Here is a 24834-nt window from a genome sequence, read left to right as displayed (position 1 = left end):
ACTAATGGTGTTAGCAATCGGCGGACAAAAATAGAAAAGGAGTAAAGAAACCAAGCCAGAAAGAGCAGTCGAATGTGAAGAGTAGTCATGTCAAGTCTAGTTTATCCATTATCTATACTCTCTTAAACTGTGAATTTGAGGCTCAGATAGCAATTTACGAGAGACAGATGACCATTCACATTAACATGAGAAAGTTTAAAGTTGCTAAGTAGTTTAACCCCTGCACTCTTAGTAAGAAACTAAGCCTGCAATTAAATACCACATAGACATTATTCAAATTCCACAGAGAAGAGGAGCATCTGGAAAGCCCAGAAGAGATAAAATATAATAATAATAATAATAATAATAATACATTTTATTTGTATAGCACCTTTTAAAAGAAACTTTCTCAAAGTGCTGTACATAATAGGTTACAGAGTAACAAACATAACAATATGAAACAAGGGATTTAAAATGTACAACAGAATAATATATCACATAGAAAAGACAATATAAAGACATTAAAAACATTAAAACAAAAAGGAAGCATTTCTGAACGTTTTAAGAGAAGTTTTAAAAACGGTTAGCAAGCTTGCATCCTATAAATGACAGCTGGGAGATTGTTGCTGGGAATTCCACATTTTGGAGCATAGATTGAAAATGCCCTATTGCCCCTTGATCACAGCCATGATTTGGGAACAACTAGAAGACCATGACCATTACTTTTATGGACAGAATTTCTAGGCGCAGCCAGGGGCCGGAGGGAGTCCAGTTCGGGGACCACAGGATTTCATCTCTGCTTTTTGCAGATGATGTTGTCCTGCTGGCTCCATCGAGCCAGGATCTCCAGCGTTCACTGGGGCGGTTTGCAACCGAGTGTGAAGCGGCTGGGATGAGAATCAGCACCTCCAAGTCCGAGGCCATGGTACTCAACCGGAAAAAGGTGGTTTGCCATCTCCAGGCCAGGGGAGAGATCCTGCCTCAAGTGGAGGAGTTTAAGTATCTCGGGGTCTTGTTCACGAGTGAGGGAAGGACGGAACGTGAGATTGACAGACGGATCGGGGCATCGGCAGCAGTAATGCGGTCGGTGTACCGGTCCGTTGTGGTGAAGAAGGAGCTGAGCCAGAAGGCGAAGCTCTCGATTTACCGGTCAATCTACGTTCCCACTCTCACCTATGGTCATGAGCTCTGGGTCATGTCCGAAAGAACGAGATCGCGGATACAAGCGGCTGAAATGAGCTTCCTCCGCAGGGTGGCCGGGCGCTCCCTTAGAGATAGGGTGAAGAGCTCGGTCACCCGGGAGGAGCTCGGAGTAGAGCCGCTGCTCCTCCACATCGAGAGGAGTCTGTTGAGGTGGCTCGGGCATCTGTTTCGGATGCCTCCTGGGCGCCTTCCTGGGGAGGTGTTCCGGGCATGTCCCACCGGGAGGAGGCCCCGGGGAAGACCCAGGACACGCTGGAGGGACTATGTCTCCCGGCTGGCCTGGGAACGCCTCGGTGTCCCCCCGGAAGAGCTGGAGGAAGTGTCCAGGGAGAAGGAAGTCTGGGTATCCCTGATTCGGCTACTGCCCCCGCGACCCGGCCCCGGATAAGCGGTAGAAAATGGATGGATGGATGGATAGAAGACCATGATGTGACGAACGTAACTCCCAAGTTGGTGTATAAGATAGAAGATCTGCTAAGTACTGTGGGGCAAGACCATGCCTTATATGTGAGCATTAGAACTTTAAAATCTACACGGTACTTAATAGGTGGTCAATGTAATGTCTCTAAAACAGGAGTTATATGATCGCCAATCCTGGCCCCGGTCAGAATTTTGGCTCCTGAACTCTGAAAATATTTCAGTTTGAAGAGGGAAGATTTACAGGCTCCAACAAGGAGAGCATTGCAATAATTGATTCTTGAGAAAACAAAAGAATTGATTAGTCTTTCAGCAACAGGGAAGGTGAGCATAGGCCTAATGTGTGCAATGTTTCTCAGCTGAAAAAAGGAGGTCTTTACCGTGTTCAGAATAAATGCCTCAAATGACAAGTGTCAAAAATAAAGATTTTTTACTTTACTTTGTAGTTCTAGAGTAATACCATCAACTGACAGGTCCATGGTGGCAGCATTTCGCAATTGGTGGGGAGAGCCAAGACGCATAACTTCAGTTTTAGGGCTATACAAACACAAACAGGAAATTGTCAGACATCCACAACTTAATCTCGGAAATACAGTTAGAGAGATTGGAAACATCTACAGGTTGACCAGGCTGAGAGTGGATATAGATCTGAGTATCATCAGTGTGAAAATGATAGCTATGGTTAAAAGATCTTAGTTGCTGACCAAGAGGGAGAGTATCAATGCTGAAAAGCAATGGTCCAAGAACCGAGCCCTGAGGGGACGCCAGTTAAAACAGGGTTAACATCTGATCTGATCTGATCTGAAACCATCGAAGAAAACAAACTGACTACGATCCCTAAAGTATGACCTAAACCAATCTAGGGCAGTCCCAGAGACCCCTACAACAGTTTCCAACTGGTTGACTAAAAGCATATGATCAACTGACAAATGCTGAGCTGAGAGCAAGATGAGAATAGAAAGGGAGAGAGTAAGAGAATCAGAAGCTAGTAGTATATCATTAACAACTTTAACTAAGGCTGTTTCAGTACTATGGAACTTGCTAAACCCAGATTGAAAAGGTTTAAAATAAGTTATTGATCATTAAATGGTTATGGAATTGAGATGAAACAGCACCTTCTAGTGTTTTGGCAATAAATGGAAGATGGGAAATTGGATGAAAGTTACAAAAATTATTCAAGTCACTATTTTGTTTTTTTTAATATGGGGGTGACAGCAGCAGTTTTAAGTGCTGTTGGAACACCACAAGTGGACAGGGAATCATTTATTATTATTAGAAGAGCAGGACACAAGTAGCTAAAACAAGATTTAAACAAGCTAGGTGGCAAGGGATCAAGTATGCAAGTGGAAGCTTGCATACTTGATACCTGTGTACAAAGCAACTCAGGAGTAATTAAAGAAAAATCTGAGAAAATTGTACCTGAGAAACATGGTAGGTTAGGTGAAGAAGCCTGAGGTCTAGAAGAACTAAAGATATCTTTACAGATGATGTCGATTTTTGAGCTAAAAAACTCATCACATAACTGGACTGAGGCAGTGTTCGTACCGTCTACTTTCAATAGGCTATTAATAATGTGAAAGACTTGTCTAGGGTTATGATGGTTATTATCAATAAGTTGAGAGAAATATGAGGATCTTGCAGACAATTTCTGCTTTGTACTGGCCCAAGCAGGTTTTCCAAGCTTGATGAAAATCTCAGCCACAGCTGCGCCATTTGTGTTCCAGCTTCCGTCATTCCACCTTTTTTGAGCGTAAAGTATCAGTGTACCAGGGAGCTCTATGGACAAAGGTGACAATTCATTTTTTAGTAGGGGCAAAAATGTTTAAGTTAGCATTAAGGGCTTTGTTAAATAAGAAAATCTTACGTGCAGAGGTGAGAGAGGACAAATCATTCAAACATGCATTAATCGAGTTAGTAAAAGCCACTTGATTTCCATTTACGGAAGGAGACAGTACATGCCACTGACCGTGTGGCGTATGATACATCCAGATTAAAAAAAGATAGCTGAGTGATCAGAAAGACCAATATCAACACAATAGAAAAGTTTAACACAAAAGGATTATTCGCCCTGACTAAATCTAGTGTATGGCCTTTGCAGTGAGTCAGAATGTTCACAAATTGTAAAAGTTAAAACAATCCAGCAAGGATAAAAAGGCCCTGGCCGAAACAGTCTTTCTGATCAACATGCATGTTAAAATCACCAAGAATCAGAGTTCTCTCAAATTTAACGGACAAGGTACTCAGCAGATCAGCTAATTCTGGCAGACATTCTGCATTTGGTTTTGGAGGTCTGTAAATTGTGGCAATAGTGGTAGAGTTAGAGTGAGTGCAAGGTTTTCAAAAGATATAAACTGAAGTACAGGAATAGGGCATGTTTTCCATTGTAGGTTATTGACCACAACAATACCCCCACCTTTACGAGAAGGCCGTGGGAAGTCAAAGAGACCGAATCCTGGTGGAGTTAGTTGGTTGAAGAGTAGACCGTCGTCCTGTCTATGCCAGGTTTCGGTGAGAAACGTCCAAACCTTTGTCCAAGATAATGTCTGACAGCAGTGGAGCTTTATTGTTCACAGACCGCGCATTAAGTAATACAGCATTTAAGGAGATTAGTAGGTCCACAGCATTCGACATCCTTTCGATTTGGGGCAAGAATATTAAATTTCCAAAATTAACACCAGCATGGCAGATTCTTGTAGACTAGAACTGAAGAGGTGGAAGATGACGAAGAAGCAGCCACGTCCTGAGCGCCGATGTACATAGTGCTTAGGTCTCAGTATGCTGGCTTTTCCACAGCGAATATACACGTCTTTGACCAGCTAGTAGTTCAGCTTGAGGGAAAGAAGCTGTCGAGGGGTGTAGCATAAAGCCATATCCGATAAGGGCAGAGAATAAAGTCCAGACGAACACCAGAAGGGCCAAGACATCAACAAGAGTGAATAAGTGCCACCGCATCACAGTGTGCGAGACATAAAGCAAACAGACAATAAAAATAACAAAACAATATTAAAAGCACTTAGCTAGAATAAAAAGTAATAAAACAATCTGAAAGTGGAGTGGCAGCCAAAATGTGGCAGCCAAAATGCGCCAGCGCACCCAGCACTTCTTTTTAACAGCACTTCCTAACCATAATAGGAGTTGGATCAGGAATAGGTTGTCCAGGAATTTTGTTATATTAAATATTATATTAAAACAATATTAAAAACAAAGAATGTACAAGATATTAGAAATCAAATGGAAAACTTTCTTTTTTAAGCATGGATAAATAAAATTGTTGAATCAATAGTATTATCGTCATCATATGAATTGTAATCTATAACAGTCCGATTCTGTACTCTTACAGGTTGTGAAGCTTCATACCAAACTTGGCAAGCCAATTCCTTCTACGGAGCCCAGTATGATCACTCAGACATCATCCTCTACCACAGCTGCCCCTAGCAAGACCACCACATCTACTTTGAGCAGTTCCAGCACCAACACCTCTCTTTGTGTAGCTGTCTCCGCAACTCCTACCACCAGCTCCAGCCCCACCTACCTGAAACCTGTCAACATAGTCAGCAGTGTGGCAGGTGTCAAGAACCCTTTAGCCAACAGCATCTCCGCTGCCAACTCCACCTCAGCTGTGAAGAAAGTGAACACCCCGAAGATCAATTTTGTTGGTTAGTAATAAATCTGAATGATATGGGAACATAATCTAAAAATCCAATTGTATCTTTTTTTGTAGTTTAAAACATGATTTTCAAACAAGCTGAAACTGATAAACATCGAACCCGTGGTCTTCCACAAAACCCAGCAGTGCTTAGACCTTCCACGTTCAGTTTGAAAAAGTAAGACCCAAATTACTTCTCCCGTCCTCTAAAACTATACCAATACATGACACAGAAACACTTGAACATGAAGTATATTTATAACTGTTATCGTATTTTCCGGATTATAAGTCACAATTTTTTTTACTCCTCTGGCTTGTCCTGCGACTTATACAGCGAAGCAACTTATATGTGTATATTTACAGTGATTTTGTCGACTAGTCACTAGTGTTAAATGCCTCTCTTTGCACTCTTGACTCAATTGAAGATAATTGTACCACCGAAAAGTAAAGGAGTTCATGGTCACGCTAAACTGCAACTCCTAGTGTAACACAAGTGAAAATGGCGCCCAAAAGAAAGAGCTATACTGCACACTTCAAAGTGGAGGTAATAAAGTCTGCAGCTGAAACAAAGTGTGGAGTGAGTGTCTGCATTCATGCAACCTGATGAGGAGAAGACCTCGTTTTATCTCCCCCACCCAGTTGTTGCTGGCGTAGTTGTTTAACGTTACTTGGCGTGGATGAATGAATTTTGTAATGCACTTCTGCTTGTTATCCCTAGCCTACATTGTTCATAGGCTAAATATAGGCTATATTTAGAAATATATCATATACTACTATATAATTAGAAATGCGACTTGTACACCGAAGTGACTTACTTATTTTTTTTTCTATTCAACTAGGCTGTTTTTGATACAAGCGATTTATACCCCAATGCGACTTATAGCCCAGAAAATATGGCATGTTCCGATTGTATTTACATAAATAAATCACCACAGAATCTGTAACTGAATTATGTAAAAACTGTAAACACCTTCTCATATTGCAGTCCATAACTCCAACATAGATCCAGTCCAGAAAATTAAATAAACTATTGTCAATTTCCTAGTTTTCTGCATAAATTAATTATTAAATGTGATATGATTTTTATCACAAACGTAAACAAACACAAGCTCATCTTTCATGTCTTTATTGAACATTCAAAGTGAAGGTCAGATCACGTCGACCAGTTTATGCAGAAACCCAGGAAATTGTCAGTTCGCTTACCTTTCTTACAACTGTAAATGGACACACTATCAAAAAACAAAAGTAGCTGCTGTTTGTATTAAATTAGTGTATATTTTTATTTCTCATTTTTCTCCCTATAAATAGTTAATAGTCTAATTCAATTCAGTTTTATTTGTATAGCGCCAAATGACAATACAATCATCTCAAGGCTTTACAAAAAACAAAAAACCCAACAAATCCCTTATGAGCAAGCACTTGACAGTGGAGAGGAAAAATTCCCTTTAACAGAAGAAAAAACCTCCAGCAGAACCAGGCTCAGTTTGGGCGGCCATCTGCCTCGACCAGTTGGGGTCAGTGGATAGAGAGAGAAAAGAACAGCAACAATAAACAACAAATAGACACTGTGGCTTGGTGAGGCCAGTGACTGCACATCAGCAATAGACAGCTCCAGGATCAGGGACACCTGCAGAAGGGACAGAGAGAGGGAGAGAGCACCAAGTTAGTGACATTCAAGGGTATATGTGAGGAGAGGAGGAAAGGGGAAGGGAAGGGAGGGGAGGGGAGGGGAGCTCAGTGCACCGATGGTCCTTGGGCAGTCTAGACCTATACCAGCATCACTTATAGTAGCTAACAGTAGCTAATTTTAGCTGGCTTTAAAACTGAACAAACATGCAAATTGTTTGAGAGAAAACAGTTTGTACAAGTAAAATCAAAGAACTCCACCTAGTTTGTGATGTATGTTGTGCAACACATTAGACAAAATAGGGAGTCCATATTTATTTTCTTTTATTCTCCCCTTGCCAAAAGGGGAGAAAGTTGTCTGAACATCTGTAGCAGTAAAAGTTAATAAATGCAAGTAAAATGTAAATGTATAAAGTAACAAAATGAACATTCTATGACTATTTGAGAGAAAGCAGGAAAGATTTCTCCTCACAGAACCACTCTTCCAGCCTTGTCACATTGTCTTTTTTTTCCAGTGTTGTGCAATAGTACTGTAAATGTTTTATGACTGATTTATGTTGTAATTTATCATATGCAGGTGGGAATAAATTACAGACTACAATGAAAATGGAGGAGACCAGAGTAGAGGTCAAAGTGGATACTTGTAAACCTGCAGGACCCTCTTCAGGTGTTCAGGACGCCAAGAGTGAAGTATTAGATTCTCTGTCCACATCAGCCCTTGCTGCATTGCAAAGTGATGTCCAACCTGTTGGTCATGACTATGTTGAAGAAGTAAGTTGACAGACCTATGCAGGGGCTGGAGCCAACCTTTACTTATGAAGCAGAAATACATTTAAACCTTGAATGGGGAATCCACTGTCTTGAATATGTGAAACTCATTTCTAGGTCAGAAACGATGAAGGCAAAGTCATCCGCTTCCATTGTAAGCTGTGCGAATGTAGTTTCAATGATCCAAATGCAAAGGAAATGCATCTAAAAGGTCGCAGGCATCGCCTGCAATACAAGGTTTGTAGCTGACATCTTTCACCCCTTTACTTGAATTTTAAAAACACATTAGTGAATTTATTAGTTGTCTTGTAGCACTAAATTGAGTTTTGACTGATGCATGTTTGTTCTATTGCATATTTCAGTCAAGTGATCATCTTTATGAACACAGAAAATTCTGTTTTCTCTGAGAGTTGCAACATTGAATAAATTTATTTACATGATATCAGTGAAAGGTCACACATTGTAAACATCACAGATGTACAGAATGTGCATTATTTGGGGCATTGGCTATTTTTAAGTGAGAAGTGCGGAAAATGGTATCAGGTATTCATGAGCAGCATAAATGGCTGGCAAAGGTCTGAGGTGCATATGATGCTTTGACAAGTACAAGGTTACTCTGATTTATTGATGGATCAAAGATGTCTTCCCTGCTGTAATGTTATTATGGGATTAACTGCTATGCTTTTTTTTCTCATGGAACATACAAACTATTTGCAGGGCATTATCCATAATTACAGGGTGATATTTTTTCCTTATTTAATAGCAGCAGTCAAAAACTTACCGATTCACTATTCATCATTTTTAACCCCTTGGAGTATTCAAGTATTCTTCTCTCTGCTAGAAGAGAGTTCTCCTTTTTCTGTTTTTTGTATTACACTTCAATTTTGTTTTCACATATTTTGCTTTGTAGAAGAAAGTGAACCCAGATCTACAGGTAGAGGTCAAGCCTAGCATTCGAGCCAGAAAGATTCAGGAAGAGAAGATGAGAAAGCAGATGCAGAAAGAGGAGTACTGGAGAAGAAGAGAGGAGGAGGAGCGCTGGAGAATGGAAATGCGGTATGTTATAGTAATTTCCTATCAGGAGTTGGAGAAGGGATGCAGTACAAATATGACTGATACTTTCACATTGTATTTGACTGTTACTGCGTCCGAGGCAGGTGCAGTTCGGTGGGAATATACCATAGCCATCAAACCCAAACTGGAACTAGTGTCTAGGTTTCCAAGAATAACCATTCATTTGTGCTCAGCTTACACTCACATGTACAGCATCCTGTGCATGAACAGACCATACTTTAGCCTATACTATAATGAATGTGTACTTTGAAACTGAAGTAAAGAAAAAGCCATGTGAAAATACGGTTAATACAATTTAAGGTACAGTCAGAAAACTGACCTTTATGCTGGAGTATCAGATATTTAGGCAGAAAAAAATATGTTGGCTGGAAACATTTTACTGATACTGTGTATTAACGTATTGGCAGTTGCGCTTTGTACATGTATACACAGCCAAATCACCAAATTAAATTAACACTCTTAGTTTGTTCATTTAACACTGGTGATTTTGCTGTGGCCCTCTGATGGACTGGTGACCTGTCCAGGGTGTAACCCTGCCTTTCACCTGAAGAGAGCTGGGATAGGCTCCAGCAGATCCCCGTGACCCTAAATAGAAATAAGCGGGTATAGATGATGGATGGATGGATTTTGGTGTGTAGGGACGTAATTTTGAAGAGACTGTCAGTAGTATATTGCAGTCCTTGACTGAAAGAAAACAAAGCTGGAGGTTTTCATTGAGATTTAAATGCAGTCATCAAAAGGTACTCACAGCTTTCCAGATGGAAAACCATTGCCATGTCATCCACTACCCCTACCCTTACTCCATACCTCTGTTGAACAGTTTGTTTTGGGAAATTTCTTACGATTTACCACTAGGAAAAAGGACTTTTATTTTCCATTTTAATAACCTATGGTGTTGTGTTCCATGTTCAATAGATACAGTGGGTACGGAAAGTATTCAGACCCCTTTAAATTTTTCACTCTTTGTGTCATTGCAGCCATTTGCCAAAATCAAAAAAGTTCATTTTATTTCTCATTAATGTACACTCAGCACCCCATCTTGACAGAAAAAAACAGAAATGTAGAAATTTTTGCAAATTTATTAAAAAAGAAAAACTGAAATATCACATGGTCATAAATATTCAGACCCTTTGCAGTGACACTCATATTTAACTCACATGATGTCCATTTCTTCTGATCCTCCTTGAGATGGTTCTGCTCCTTCACTGGAGTCCAGCTGTGTTTAATTAAACTGACTGGACTTGATTAGGAAAGGCACACACCTGTCTATATAAGACCTTACAGCTCACAGTGCATGTCAGAGCAAATGAGAATCATGAGGTCGAAGAAACTGCCCAAGGAGCTCAGAGACAGAATTGTGGCAAGGCACAGATCTGGCCAAGGTTACAAAAGAATTTCTGCAGCCCTCAAGGTTCCTAAGAGCACAGTGGCCTCCATAATCCTCAAATGGAAAAAGTTTGGGACGACCAGAACTCTTCCTAGACCTGGCCGTCCAGCCAAACTGAGCAATCGTGGGAGAAGAGCCTTTGTGAGAGAGGTAAAGAAGAACCCAAAGATCACTGTGGCTGAGCTCCAGAGATGCAGTAGGGAGAAGGGAGAAAGTTCCACAAAGTCAACTATCACTGCAGCCCTCCACCAGTCGGGGCTTTATGGCAGAGTGGCCCGACGGAAGCCTCTCCTCAGTGCAAGACACATGAAAGCCCGCATAGAGTTTGCCAAAAAAACACATGAAGGACTCCCAGACTATGAGAAATAAGATTCTCTGGTCTGATGAGACCAAGATTGAACTTTTTGGCGTTAATTGTAAGCGGTATATGTAGAGAAATTCTGGCACTGCTCATCACCTGCCCAATACAATCCCTACAGTGAAGCATGGTGGTGGGAGCATCATGTTGTGGGGGTGTTTTTCAGCTGCAGGGAGCTGCAGGGACAGGATGACTGGTTGCAATTGAAGGAAAGATGAATTTCCAAAAAGTTCAATCTTGGTCTCATCAGACCAGAGAATCTTATTTCTCATAGTCTGGGAGTCCTTCATGTGTTTTTTGGCAAACTCTATGCGGGCTTTCATGTGTCTTGCACTGAGGAGAGGCTTCCGTCGGGCCACTCTGCCATAAAGCCCCGACTGGTGGAGGGCTGCAGTGATAGTTGACTTTGTGGAACTTTCTCCCTTCCAAGTACAGAGATATCCTGGAAGAAAACCTCTTCCAGAGTGCTCAGGACCTCAGACTGGGCCGAAGGTTCACCTTTCAACAGGACAATGACCCTAAGCACACAGCTAAAATAACAAAGGAGGGGCTTCGGAACAACTCTGTGATCGTTCTTGACTGGCCCAGCCAGAGCCCTGACCTAAACCCAATTGAGCTTCTCTGGAGAGACCTGAAAATGGCTGTCCACCAACGTTCACCATCCAACCTGACAGAACTGGAGAGGATCTGCAAGGAAGAATGACAGATGATCCCCAAATCCAAGTGTGAAATACTTGTTGCATCATTCCCAAGAAGACTCATGGCTGTACTAGCTCAAAAGGGTGCTTCTACTCAATCCTGAGCACAGGGTCTGAATACTTATGACCATGTGATATTTCAGTTTTTCTTTTTTAATAAATTTGCAAAAATTTCTACATTTATGTTTTTTTCTGTCAAGATGGGGTGCTGAGTGTACATTAATGAGAAATAAAATGAACTTTTTTGATTTTGGCAAATGGCTGCAATGACACAAAGAGTGAAAAATGTAAAGGGGTCTGAATACTTTCCGTACCCACTGTATTTGAGTTCATACATGAAACACAGTGTAACAGATTTATTTAATTATGTATCTGCAGCAGTACCTGTATATTTGCACATCCACAAAAAGGGTAATAAGTTTTGCAACACCTGGTGGCAGAAAGAGGGATTGCACATTGGATTTTTTTAGCCCGGGCCTGGATCAAACCCACTAGCCTGGCCAGCCAAACTAACTCTTTTTCTAATCTATACAAAGAATTAGTCTGGAATCTCATTTGTTAAGATCGAATTCCTAAGGGTGGTCCAATGGACATAGAATAAACCAATGAAACGAAGGATGTGACCAAGCAAAGCGACAGTAAGACCAGTATCAACAAACAAACAGCGTTCAATCCAACATGGCATACAGTAGAGACACTAGTGAATGACTGTTGTCATTTTTGTTGTAAAAGATGAGAATACACTGCGTTATCACCAGTTCTGTGCATATTTTTGAACAGAGTAAACAGCAAAAGCCAGTTGTAGAAAGATTTGCAGACTTGGCCCCGGCATTAAGAACAAGTCTATGTGTATGAGCCTGCCCCATTGCAGATAAATGGCTGTGATAGGCCCGGCTCACTTGAAGCCATAGGAAGAGACTCCCTAAGGCGGGCACTCCTGACCCACATTCTTTCAGTAAGAAAGTCAGTGGGTCTTGCTGGCTAGACAACAAAACCACTGCATTCCTGACGCAAAGGCACCATAATCATCCCGCGGTAAAAAAAATGTGTACATCTGTACTGGAATCCTACCGTTTCTTACATTCATTCAGTAAATTTACATTACATACCTACTTATTCAGCTGTAACCTGATGGGGACAAACTACTGGTGGGAGTAGAAGGGGAAATCAAACAGATAAGGTTTAAATGTTTATTTATAAATATCTCATTGTAAGCTCATAGTTTTGCCCAGTGTCTAAGTTAAAATGGTGTACTATATGTTTAGTAATAATTTTTATCTAAACATATAGTACATTGATTCAAAGTAACTAATGATCCTCTGCAGCCTAAATTTAAGAACCTTTTAAACTCTACTTAGTCCAGTTTGTAAATATAAAGTCTTTGAAGCTGCACTATAATCATATTCACATTATTTCTGATATGATCAATAACTATGATGGACATGTGTAACTAATCACAATATAAGAAATGATTATTAATAGAACGGTCTCATGGCTAAAACTTTTTTTCTAGCAGTCAGTAATGTATGATGTTGGTGTTATTTATTTCTGACTGTACAGTGTGTAGGTACACCTTATTTGTGAAATGCACTTTAAATAAACTGAAATTGAACTTCAATTAACTTGCAGCAGATTTTCAGTGCAGGAGAACTGACTGACAACTAAGCAGTTGTGTTCATGTGCACAGAATAACTAAATGTCTGAAAATGAATATGCTCTGATATGCACTTTGTAAGGGACTGTATGAATGAGGACATGAAACATCTAAAGAAAGGCCAGTTAATTTAGCATTTCTGGATCTACCACAACCTAAGCAACAGAGAATCTAAAACAGTGGTCACCAACCGGTTGATCACAATCGACAGGTTGATCTTTATGCCATTCAAAGTCGATCTTTAAGGGTCAAAAACTATTTACTATGTTTCACAAATCAGAGCACTGTTGCAAATATGTTTGCCATAAGACCAATATCCCATTTAACTGATTGGTTCAATGGTGTGCCAATCAAATTTTCAGCACTACACCGCATACACTCTGACGAATTTTACAAGAAGTGTGTTGATTGATTCCATTTAAAATATTTTCAAATCTTGTCCCTTTTATGCTGTCAGTAGGTTATGCCTTCATATTTTTAAGCAATCACATTCAGCTTTATGCAATCACTCCCACAATTTCTGAAAACTGCACTTTCTATTTACAGATTGGTCTTTTCATGTTTTGGCTTGTCATTCTTTCTGGACATGCTTCAGTTTTTGTCTGAAGCCAATACAAACTGCAGTAATTAATATTTTTATATAAGTTTTAGATACTGTGTTCTGTATTTGTACATCAGCTGCCACATTTGTGGTCAAAATGTTTTGTGAAAAGATAAAGCATTCTTCCACAATTGATCTTTTGTATGGGATTATATTTTTTAAACTTCTAAAAGGTACAGTAGATCTTTGCTTTCTGTCTGACATAAAAAGTGATCTTGGCTGACAGATCAGTGGTCAACAAACTTTAAGAGAAGGGTCTCTCTTGGAAGGGTGGTATTCATCTCTGTAGAAGAGTTCCACAAGCTCAGAGAACTCTTGCTTATGGTGGAACAAAACCCTCCTGAGACATCCCATGTTGGTTTTAACTTCAGTTTAACTATCTGTATAATACAGAAACTGAGGTTTATATTTTCAGGCGTTATGAAGAAGACATGTACTGGAGACGTATGGAGGAGGAGCAGCACCACTGGGAAGAGCGACGGCGTATGCCAGATGGCGCGTATCCACAGGGACCTCCTGGCCCTCCTGGTCTACTTGGAGTCCGACCTGGCATGCTTGGCTTGCAGGCTCAGGGTCCTGCGGTAGGGCTTTGATTGTGTCTGTATGGTATGGTGCAACATGGTAAATTAATCTAGACTAAAATATTCTGATTAAGGTTTTAGTTATTTTAATATTGGCCATTTACCAAACAGCACCCTCAACAGTATACTGCTTTAGTGTTGCCTTCACCTGCTTTATCTGTGAGAGGTGTGTGTAATATTATTATATAGTAGGCTCTTTTACTTATTTTTTTCTTATTTAATTACTAGACTTTAGATAATTCTGCTAAACTTAGTTCTGTCAATTATTATAGTCATGTTTATTGTTAAGTCTGGGGTAAGAATTTGCATCATACTGTAGTCTGTGAATAGTGTATAAGATACAAGGTGACGGAAGAAATTCACAGTCTAAATCTATGGAATGTCAGTATTTTCTTTGAAAAACATCAGAACACTTTAAGCTAAAAATTATAAACTGGTCTTGAACCTTTTTGTGTCTTTCAGCCTCCACGTCGGCCTGATTCTTCAGATGATCGCTATGTTATGACCAAACATGCAGCGATTTACCCTTCAGAAGACGAGCTCCAGTCTATTCAGAAGATTGTGTCAATCACAGAACGTGCCCTTAAACTGGTCTCAGACATAATTACAGATCAGAACAAGTCCAAAGAAGAAGACAAAGACAAGAAAGAACCCTGTAATGACAGGTGTGATAAGTGGCCTGCTTATACGTTGTCTAATAAGTACAATAACTTTAGAATGGTTAGCCGCCTTTTGCATATCCTTAAACAAATGGCTTAACTCTGAGTCCTGCTCAGTTCAAGTTTTGTAAATTGACCCCGTCCATACCTGAAAAGCTCAGCTTCAGAATAAAACAAAAGGTACAGCTTATTTGTTTTTTTTTTAGTTTGTTATATTTATATCTATTATTAACTTAAATGCACAGCAAAGTACAAATTTAAAGTACAAAAAAGTCTGCATCTCTTTAGCAACCATAGTGCATAGTAACCATCCATCTGCTTGTCCACAATATTGTTCGCATTTAGAAAAGCATGCGATGGATTCACTTTCACGGCGTGAATTAATGTTTTAGTTGTGTGAGCTCTGCTGTGTCTCCCGCTGTGGCTGCACATGTTGAAACGACACCAGACTATCTCAGAACATGATTCTCATGAAATTGTCCAGAGTTTATATGTGAAAATAGAAAAGAATGTAAAAATTGTTTAGGTATGAAAATTGTTTGGGACTTTCACAGTTTTATTTAGTTGTTGCAGCCCTAGTCAGAAGTTTGTCTACCTTCCTTTTTGCATTGTGTACCCTCTCCTGTATTTTGTTCTTTCCTTCCTCTCGTCTCATGTGTACTTTTCTGTAGATAAGACTGTGTATTTGTGATGTGCACCCAGCAACCTGCATAGTATTTGTGTATTGTTTTATTTTGCTTTTTCCTCTCTCTCCTGGCCACTCACTCCAGCTAATTGAGGCAGGTGGCCACCCAGCCTGGTCCTTTTGTAGGTTTATTCCATTAAAGGGAGTTTTTCTTCCCAAAAGTTGGCAAGTGCTTGCTTAAGAGAGATTTATTAGGTTTTCTCCCTATAAAGTGCTTTTAGAGTATTTTTACGTAATGCAGTAAGAGTATTTTCAAACAAAGTGGCAGCCACTGCCTAGAAACATTTGTGCTCTGTTTTGAATGGACTGCAGACTACCCCACTGTGACAACTTTTTTTATTTTTATTTTTTTATTTTCTTTCTTCATCCTTCTTCCCTTGTGTCCAGGGCCCTGAAGGGGGTGATGCGGGTCGGAGTTCTTGCCAAAGGCTTGCTTCTTCGTGGGGACAAAAATGTTAACCTGGTCCTGCTCTGCTCTGAGAAGCCCACAAAGGACCTCCTCATTCGCATTGTGGATCATCTTCCCAAACAACTAACAGTACTTTTTTTTTTTCTTCCGTAGGCACTTTAATAGGTGCCTGCCCCACATGCTTCTTCAAACACTTTTCTTTTGTTGTAAACATTTTAGCAGTTTAGTCAAACAATGTGTCTCTTTAAAAGGGCTTCCAGCGTGAAATGGTTTTACCAATGTGATAAAAAACCACCGTCACTACACTGATTACTACTACTACTAGTACAGTGCACTGATTAGTGAAACTTTTCGGGTTGTGTTTTGTTGGTCAGGTGGCCAAATGAATGGTAGGAGAAACTGGACTCGACCCCGAAACAAGAGGTGTAACTTAACTGTAACTACTTAAGCTAGCTTTAATATCATGCCAAGGTTCTTTAATGTAATTTTGCTGTTAAGGTCAGAATTAACATGACCATGAAATTGACCAAATTAGATGTTTTGAGATTTATTTTCTTAGCAGTCCTAATGCTTGTGTAACAGAGATTTCAGAGAATTGAAAATGAATCCATGGACAATTTTGCAACAGGGGTTTAAAGACTTTCCAAAACTACTGTATCAAGTCAGCAAGAATCTGTGACAGTGCTAAGTGCCTAGTTGCATTCATTGTGTTCCTCAGTAACAGATTGTATGATTACTGTGAACATCCTTTTATCTTGTTGCATGTTTGAATGTTATTAAGACCTGGCAGACCCCATAAACTAACAGTGGACCCTTTCATAGGAACAGTGTAGATGAACACTTGGTATGTTCCCTAATTATTTCTTTGATGAATGACTGCGAGCTTGTTGTACATACAAAGGACTCAGAAATAATGTTTTCTTCCAGATGGTCACACCAGAAAAATATGAGGTGAAGGGATGTGTCCAGGAAGCAGCCATACTTTTGACATCCTGTACTGAGCCAAAGATGCAAGTGACAATCACACTGACTTCACCTGTCATCAGAGAGGAAAATGGCCGGGATGGAGGTTGGGAAACCCATCACAGCCTTTCCGATGCACCTCTTTTTTTTGTTTCTGTTTATCAAAATACACTTCAGTATATCGGTTGACATCCTGAAGAGCACTGTCCTGCTGGCATTCCTGAAAGATTCGGCTTTAAAATTGGATCATTCTGGCAGCTTTCACTTTGTATATTTGCATTTCATAGACCACAAATGACAAGGCAACCAAGGAAGTGCAAGTTGTTCGTAGCAATAACTGGTGTCTTTACTTCAGGGTCTGTTGAACACAGTTCATGGTACGCAAACATTTAATTTTTAATACCATGTTTGATTATACACCAAAAATCATGGGTGGATTTCAATTAAACATTTCAAACTACATCTATTGGGAGTCAGTGGGAGCCAGTGAGAGAGCCCCCCACCTTAGTGTTTTTTTTTTTAATTGATGCTCTTCCTATTCATGTGGGATAAATCAGTTCTAACAAATCAAAAACAAAAATCAGAGGCAAGTGCCAGCAGTATTGCTCTTACGCTTTTTGCTCTAACTCTTACTTCTCAAATGCTCTCTATATTCTTTAAACAAAGCATGATCAGTGTTTGCGTTGTGTTAAGTCTAGTTATTTCCAGGTGAGATTCTGTTTTGTTTCCTGTGTTCAGAGGATTCTGTTTCCATTTTATTGTAAGCTACAGTGGGAGACATGCATTGCAGTATTTTTTGCCAATTTTTTTTTTAATGAGACAAAAAAAAAAAAAAGAATTTTTGGACAAGATAAACAGATGGCAGAAGGCACTTCTGTTCCCCAAGTGTGCTTTGAAATTAATGTTTGAATTTTGCCACCCTTTTTCAAATCAAGATTAGGCCTAAAGCACAGGAAATTCGATGGCATTTTCCCACAGGAAACAAATCTTCCTTTGTGTCCCGGTGAACAGTTCACCATGCTGAGGTCCCCTATTCTGAAATTAATGCCTGATTTGATTATAACCTTCCCTTACACTCAGGACTCAAAATTGGTTTTGAGATAGCATATGTTCATCTAAAGTCAACACTTTTGAGAGTGACTGGTTATTTTTATTTTATTGACAAATGGAATGATAAGCATAATTTTAAGATGCACCATTCATTTTTTTTTAATTGAAATGGAAAGCTGATGATAAACAGTGAGCCATATTTCGAAAATGTCTTAAAGAATTATTGTTAGATGTTGAGGTAAGAATGCTATGGCTGTTGAATCTTTAGTTGGACCTGAGTATAGCCTTTGGTATAATTGTTTTCATTCCAACCTACTGATGTTAGGTATGCATGCGATGATATCCTTAACCCCTTTGGTTTCTGGTATTCTCATGTTTTTTTCTCTTCTTCAGCACCCATTACTTCCTCTTTTTATATTTGTAGTAGTATTTAGAAATCCAGGACAAAAAAATTTTTTTTTTGTTTGTTTTTTTTAAAAAATCCATTACATTGTCTACTATCAGTTTTAGTTAGGCCCAACACCTCCGGAAGGATTTTTGACCAAGGTTTTCTCACATCCCAAAAACTTTGCCACACCTACTATTGCCATGCCAGTTTTTATCAGGTCATTCATTCTTTGACCTTTGGCACCACTTTTGCCCCAGTTATTATTAGCCATGGCATTCATCTGTTCCAATGTTTGGGTGAAGGAAATCCACTAAAATTCAAAATTCCCATAGTATTTATCAATAAGCTTTACAGTACAGTTACCTGATAAAGTGGTATTGGCTACAAAATATTTGGGAGCCTAAGCTCAAGTAATGAAATACTGATTCAGTAAATTCATATGAATTTTAGACAATTTAACGACTTCAAATGTTGTAGTGTCAGACTGCATCTGTTCACTTTTGTAACTATTGGTTTGAGGAATAATTTTTTTTTTTAACGCCAATAACCTTTCTGAAATTAAAAAATGAGCAACCAAGGAAAAGAACGGGTATGTGTGGCAATGTGTTTGCTCTATGCCAGCCTCACTGACCTGGTCAAACACCCATTCCCCATTGCCATTTTGACACTTCAAATCCATTTTTAGATATAACCTCGGGTATGGTGAAAGACCCAGCGGACGTCTTGGACAGGCAAAAATGCCTTGACGCTCTGGCTGCTCTGCGCCACGCTAAGTGGTTCCAGGTTCGGAACATCATTTTACTTTCTTATTGTAGCCTTATGAGATGCATTATTTATTTGTTTATTCATTTATTTGTTTTACACATTTGATTTTCATTTTTAAACAATTACAAAAACTATCACTATTTGAAACAAAAAAAATATTCAAGGATGCCACTACAAGGATCTGATGTTCCATGATATGTATTGATCAGAAATCTAATTTTATTTGAAGCTCTCACAAGGTAAAAAGGACTGTAGTAAACTGGCATCCTTGTATGTCCTTTTTAATTTTCTAAGTACTGCAATGTAGATATATGTGATTCCATAAGGCTGCACAGTAACTTGCACAAAGTTGTGCCATCAAGAAGTGCCTTCATGTTCAGCATTTGTATTGTTTTTATTCTATATATTTTGTAGAATGGGGATTGAGAGAAAAGGGGATATCTGAGTAGTTCCCTGTGATTCTGCTATCTGAGCAAAAGCACAGACAAGATAAAGCAGATTTCCTTGTCTCTTTCAGTCCCTATACTCTTTTCAGGTGAACTCTTGTACTTTTAAGTACCTGTTTGTCAGATATCTTGGATAAACATGGGGTTCGGGGTTTAGAAGATGGCAAGAAAAGTCCTCATTTCTTGTGCATCTTGCAAACTTTGAACTCCCTTACTAACTATGAGGTTCAAGACTACTGGGAATGGCAGCTGTTTGCAAACTCTTGTGGCTCATACAAACCATACTCGAGCTTCCATTATACACAGTAGTGTTTGGACCTCAACACCAGAGCTGATTTACTTGTTTGGTCCATCTCTTGTTGTTTGTCACTCCATAAACCTACCTTTATTGCCTTAAAAGGCTAGAGCCAATGGACTTCAGTCCTGTGTGATCATCATCAGAATCCTACGGGATCTCTGTCAGCGAGTTCCTACATGGTCTACCTTCCCAGGATGGGTATGTATGTTATTTAAACATGTTAGTAAAATATTTGAAGTTTTCTGTACACTGCACAGTTTGTGTAATTTAAAATGGTGATCCCAGAGTGAGTTTTGATGACCCATGCAAAATTCTGATAGTGTCATGAACCAAATTATTTTTTGCTCCTTTTGACAACAGGATCTTTCACATGGTGCATAGTGCAAGACTATAAAGAAATAAACCTGTCTTTGAAAACACAACAATGGTTTTGGTGTCTGATCCATAGTTCTTTTGGGATGTTCATTTAGAGTCAAAACACAAACTACGTGTCACTTGTACCAATATTAGGTCTTAGATTTTGTTCTTGTAATTGTTGATTTTTAAACAACGTTGCCAACCTCCTGAGGAGAGGCCAATCCTAGATTAAGCCAATCACAACTGGCAGGTGGGGTATACCCTGGACAGATCTGCCTGTGACAAGGCTGACATTATAAAGACAGGCAAATATTCACACTCACATTCACATCTATATTTTAGAGTCATTAGTTTACCCAAACTACGTACCATTACACTGGGGAAGGAAGCTGGACTAACTGGAGAAAACTCTTCGAGACAACATGCAAACTCCACATAGAAAACGCAGAATCTCTGACTTATTACCAGCTGATAGCCTCTTTATGAATATTACTTGTTGCTTTTGCCCCCAAACCTAGAGTGAAAACCAGCCAACTCACTTGACAGGCCCACTCCAGTAGTTTGGTTATTTATCAAAAATGTAATCTTACAGCATTCAGTTTCAGTTACTGTAATTATAATGTCTTCCAGGTTTAACAACTGACAAGTGGATATGCAATCAGAGATTGTGTCTTTGGCATCTAAGCCATTATCATTGTTTACTCTATTCAGGCTATGGAGCTGCTTGTTGAGAAGGCAATCAGCAGTGCCACTGCCGCCCTCAGTCCAGGGGATGCACTAAGACGTGTCTTTGAGTGTATTTCTTCAGGAATTTTACTCCCTGGTAAGTTATCCCCCTGTTTATGTGGATCTTTTACTGTCCTTTAGACAAAACAAATATAGTTTGTGAACTACAATGGTGGCTCATATGAAATGCAGGGCAGTTATTTGCTCACAGTATTTACAGTTGTACGAAAAACTAAAGGGACTTGCAATTTCCTGTTTTTTTTTTAATATAAATTGGTCATGAAATTTGAAGTGATCTTCACCAAAGTCAAAAATATCAACAAAGACTATACTTCTAAAACACAATTAGAATCTTTCATATCATTATTTAACAAACCCTTTACACATACAAAGTGATGGTGAAAAAAAGTAATGGTCTGATGGCACTAAATGTTAATTGGTGTCAGGCAGGGGCAAGTGGGGGCAGGTAGTGTTTGCCAGGTGCCCCTCCATCCCAGATCATCCCCCACACTGATTTTGTTCCTCTTCTCTAAGATTAAGAATGTGTGGGAAGTGTTTATTAATATAATTGTAATAATAAATATATTTTAAAAATAGATTTGTGAATCTTTTGTACAGAAGCAAGGCAAGGCAAATTTATTTGTATAGCACCATTCATACACTACGCAATTCAAAGTGCTTTACAACGCATGTAATTACATTAAAAGTATGGAAAAGAGCATCTAAAAACAAAAACATTTAACATAAAATAAATTTAAATCAAATAAAGTAAATTAAAATAATTATTAAAATAAAAATTTAAATAAAATTAAGAAAACAAGGATAAACAATTATTTGAAGGCAGCAGTAAACAACAGTGTTTTCAGTCCTGATTTGAATGAGCTGACAGTTTGAGCAGACCTCAGGTGTTCAGGAAGTTTGTTCCACAAGTGAGGAACATAGTAACTGAATGCTGCTTCACTTTGTTTGGTTCTGGTTCTGGGAACACACAGTAGACCTGTCCCAGATGACCTGAGGGGTCTGAAAACCTCATAGGAAAATAATACATCTTGAATATATTTTGGTCCACAACCATTTAGTGCTTTATAAATTAGCAATAAGATTTTAAAATCTATCCTTTGACTAACGGGAAGCCAGTGTAGTGATCTAAGAACTGGTGTGATATGGTCCAGTTCCTGGTGTTTGTAAGGACTCTGGCAGCAGCATTCTGGATTAGCTGCAGCTGCCTGATTGACTTTTTGCTAAGACCTGTAAACAAGCCATTACAATAATGTGACCTACTGAAGATAAATGCATGAACAAGTTTTTCTGCATCTTGTTTAGACAGAAAACCTTTTATTCTAGCAATGTTTTTCAGGTGGTAATAGGAAGATTTAGTGATGGATTTTATGTGGTTGTTAAAATTCAGGTCTGAGTCAATGATTACACAAAGGTTTCTGGCTTGATTTGTAGCTTTCAATGACATGGAGTCAAGGTGAACAATGACCTTTGACCTTTCATTTTTGGGGCCAAAAACAATCACTTCTGTCTTGTCTGTATTGAGCTGGAGAAAATTCTGGCACATCCATTCTTTGACTTGATTAATACACTCACATAATGAAATTAGAGGACTATAATCATGAGATGATACTGATATATAAAGTTGGTGTCATCTGCATAGGTATGGTAGTCAATGTTGTAGTATTCCATAATCTGAGCAAGGGGCAGCATGTAGATATTGAATAAGAGAGGACCAAGAATAGACCCTTGAGGAACCCCACACGAACCCCACGAACAAAAATTAAATGTGTAATTTTTGTTCGCTCAGACTCGTAATTACCAAGTGAGACAAAATAGTCTCTATCTCGTAAGATTTTAGCCAATTTAACACTGTGCCAGTAACTCGCACCCACATTTCTAGTCTATCAAACAGCACATCATGATCAACTGTGTCAAATGCAGCACTGAGATCCAGTAGTACTAAAACAGAGGTTTTTTTGTTCATCGTTATTCAATTTTATTTCAATTTTATTTGTATAGCGCCAAATCACAATACAAATCATCTCAAGGCATTTTACAAAAACTAAAACTAAAAACCCAACAATTCCCTTATGAGCAAGCACTTGGCGACAGTGGAGAGGAAAAACTCCCTTTAACGGAAGAAAAAACCTCCAGCAGAACCGGGCTCAGTTTGGGCGGCCATCTGCCTCGACCGGTTGGGGTGAGTGGATAGAGCAGAGAGAAAAGAACAGCAACAATAAACAACAAATAGACACTGCAGGTTGGTGGGACCAGTTACTGCACATCAGCGATATACAGCTCCAGGACCAGGGACACCTGCAGAAGGTACAGAGAGAGAGGGAGAGAGCACAAACTAGGGGAGAGAGAGAGCACAAGGTTAGTGACATTCAATGGTGGAATATACATGAGGTGGGAGAAGAGGAAGAGAGGGGAGGGGAAGGGGGGGGGGGGTTAGGGTAGGGAGCTCAGTGCACCGATGGTCCTTGGGCAGTCTAGGCCTATAGCAGCATAACTAAGGGATGGTTCAGGGTTGCCTGAGGCCAGCCCTAACTATATGCTTTGTCAAAGAGGAAGGTTTTAAGTCTAGCCTTAAAAGTACAGAGAATTAAATGTAAATCATTTAAAATTTTAATAATTGCTGTGGTGTGTGCAAAATCCAGACTGAAGTGCATTAAAAAGATTGTTTTGCACCATAAAACTGTGAATTTGTTGAGAAACTACTTTTTCAATTATTTTTCCCAAAAATGGAAGATTTGATATTGGCCGGTAGTTACTTACTGCTGAAGCATCTAGATTAGGCTTTTTAAGAAGAGGTTTTATAACGGCAGTTTTTAAGGCCTGGGTAAACTGCCCTGACTGAAGAGAACTATTGACAATCTGCAATACATCTGGATCTAAGCTGTTAAAAACATTTTTTTAAAAATTTGTTGGTCAAATATCAAGGCAGCATGATGTAGATTTTAATTGTAGAAGCATTTCTGCCAGAGCTCTGTGATCAAGGAGATCAAAATGTTCTAGATTCAATGGAGAACAAGGAGGCACAGGGGATATTGTCATGTTCCTTGGACTGCACCTAGATATAGTTTGTCTTATCTTTGATATTTTGTCTGTGAAAAAAGCTGCAAAATCATTGCATGACTTTTTGGACAGCAGTTCAGAAGGAACAGAGGGTGCTGGGTTTGTGAGTCTGTCTATAACAGAATACAATGTGCGGGCATTATTGCTGTTTCTATTGATAACCTCTGAAAAAAATGATTGCCTTGAATTTTTTAATTTTTGGTTATAGTGTTGAAGACTCTTTGTACAAGTCGAAATGAACCTGGAGTTTGGTTTTTTGCCACTTGCGTTCTGCCTGTCTGCATATTCTTTTCTGAATTTTAACCACTGTGGCATTTCTCCAAGGTGACTTTGACTTTTTTCTTGCTGACAATACCTTGGTCCTAATTGAGGCAATGGAATCAATAACAGTCATAACTTTGGAGCTGAAACTGCTTACAAGATCATCAATAGGGGTTGATGGCATGGTTGGTGATGGTGTAAAAGCCTGAACGAATAATGCACAGCTCTTCTCGTTAATATTCCGCTTTTTGAATATCTCTGTTTCACCTGTGTTCAAAACAGCAGGGGTGGTTGTTTTAAAAAAAACACAGCAAGGATCAGAAAAAGCAACATCGGTCACCACCACCTCAGAAATATTAAGACCTTTAGACATTATTAGATCCAGTGTGTGTCCCTTGATATGTGTTGGATCTGTTACATGCTGAGAAAGCCCAAAGTTGTCCAGGATGTTCAAGAGTTCTTTTGCACTTGCATCATTGAGATTATCAACATGAATGTTAAAGTCACCCACTAAAACAATGGAATCAAAATCAATGCATATAATAGATAGTAATTTAGCAAAGTCATCAAAAAAATGTGGATTGTACTTTGGGGGTCTATAAATAGTTACAAATGTTGCTCAACAGGAGGATTTGGTATGAAGAGCAACATATTCAAAGGAGTCACACTTTCCATATGATATGTTTTTGCATTTGAGGCTATCATTAAATAAAATGGCAACTCCACCTCCTTTCTTATGTATTCTTGTTTCACTCAT

The 24834-nt window shown here is 39.2% G+C and overlaps 1 protein-coding gene across 2 annotated transcripts in view; it reads left to right on the top strand.

Annotated features, from left to right (window-relative positions):
* zfr (zinc finger RNA binding protein) overlaps positions 1–24834 on the top strand; it is a 79991-nt gene that overhangs the window by 40009 nt on the left and 15148 nt on the right. The window contains exons 8-18 of one of the 2 annotated variants that reach the window (XM_026311345.1): positions 4940–5255; positions 7449–7642; positions 7757–7876; positions 8550–8695; positions 13827–13992; positions 14455–14657; positions 15724–15874; positions 16673–16814; positions 18832–18929; positions 19758–19853; positions 20724–20835. In XM_026311345.1, the coding sequence (XP_026167130.1) occupies positions 4940–5255; positions 7449–7642; positions 7757–7876; positions 8550–8695; positions 13827–13992; positions 14455–14657; positions 15724–15874; positions 16673–16814; positions 18832–18929; positions 19758–19853; positions 20724–20835 (1744 nt within the window). Of the gene's footprint in view, positions 1–4939; positions 5256–7448; positions 7643–7756; positions 7877–8549; positions 8696–13826; positions 13993–14454; positions 14658–15723; positions 15875–16672; positions 16815–18831; positions 18930–19757; positions 19854–20723; positions 20836–24834 lie in introns of those variants that run through there. The other variant, XR_003295942.1, reaches the window with a different exon arrangement.

This window comes from Mastacembelus armatus, unplaced genomic scaffold (assembly GCF_900324485.2).
Source record: "Mastacembelus armatus unplaced genomic scaffold, fMasArm1.2, whole genome shotgun sequence".
NCBI lineage: Eukaryota > Metazoa > Chordata > Actinopteri > Synbranchiformes > Mastacembelidae > Mastacembelus > Mastacembelus armatus.
This window is presented reverse-complemented; position numbering and strand designations above follow the sequence as displayed.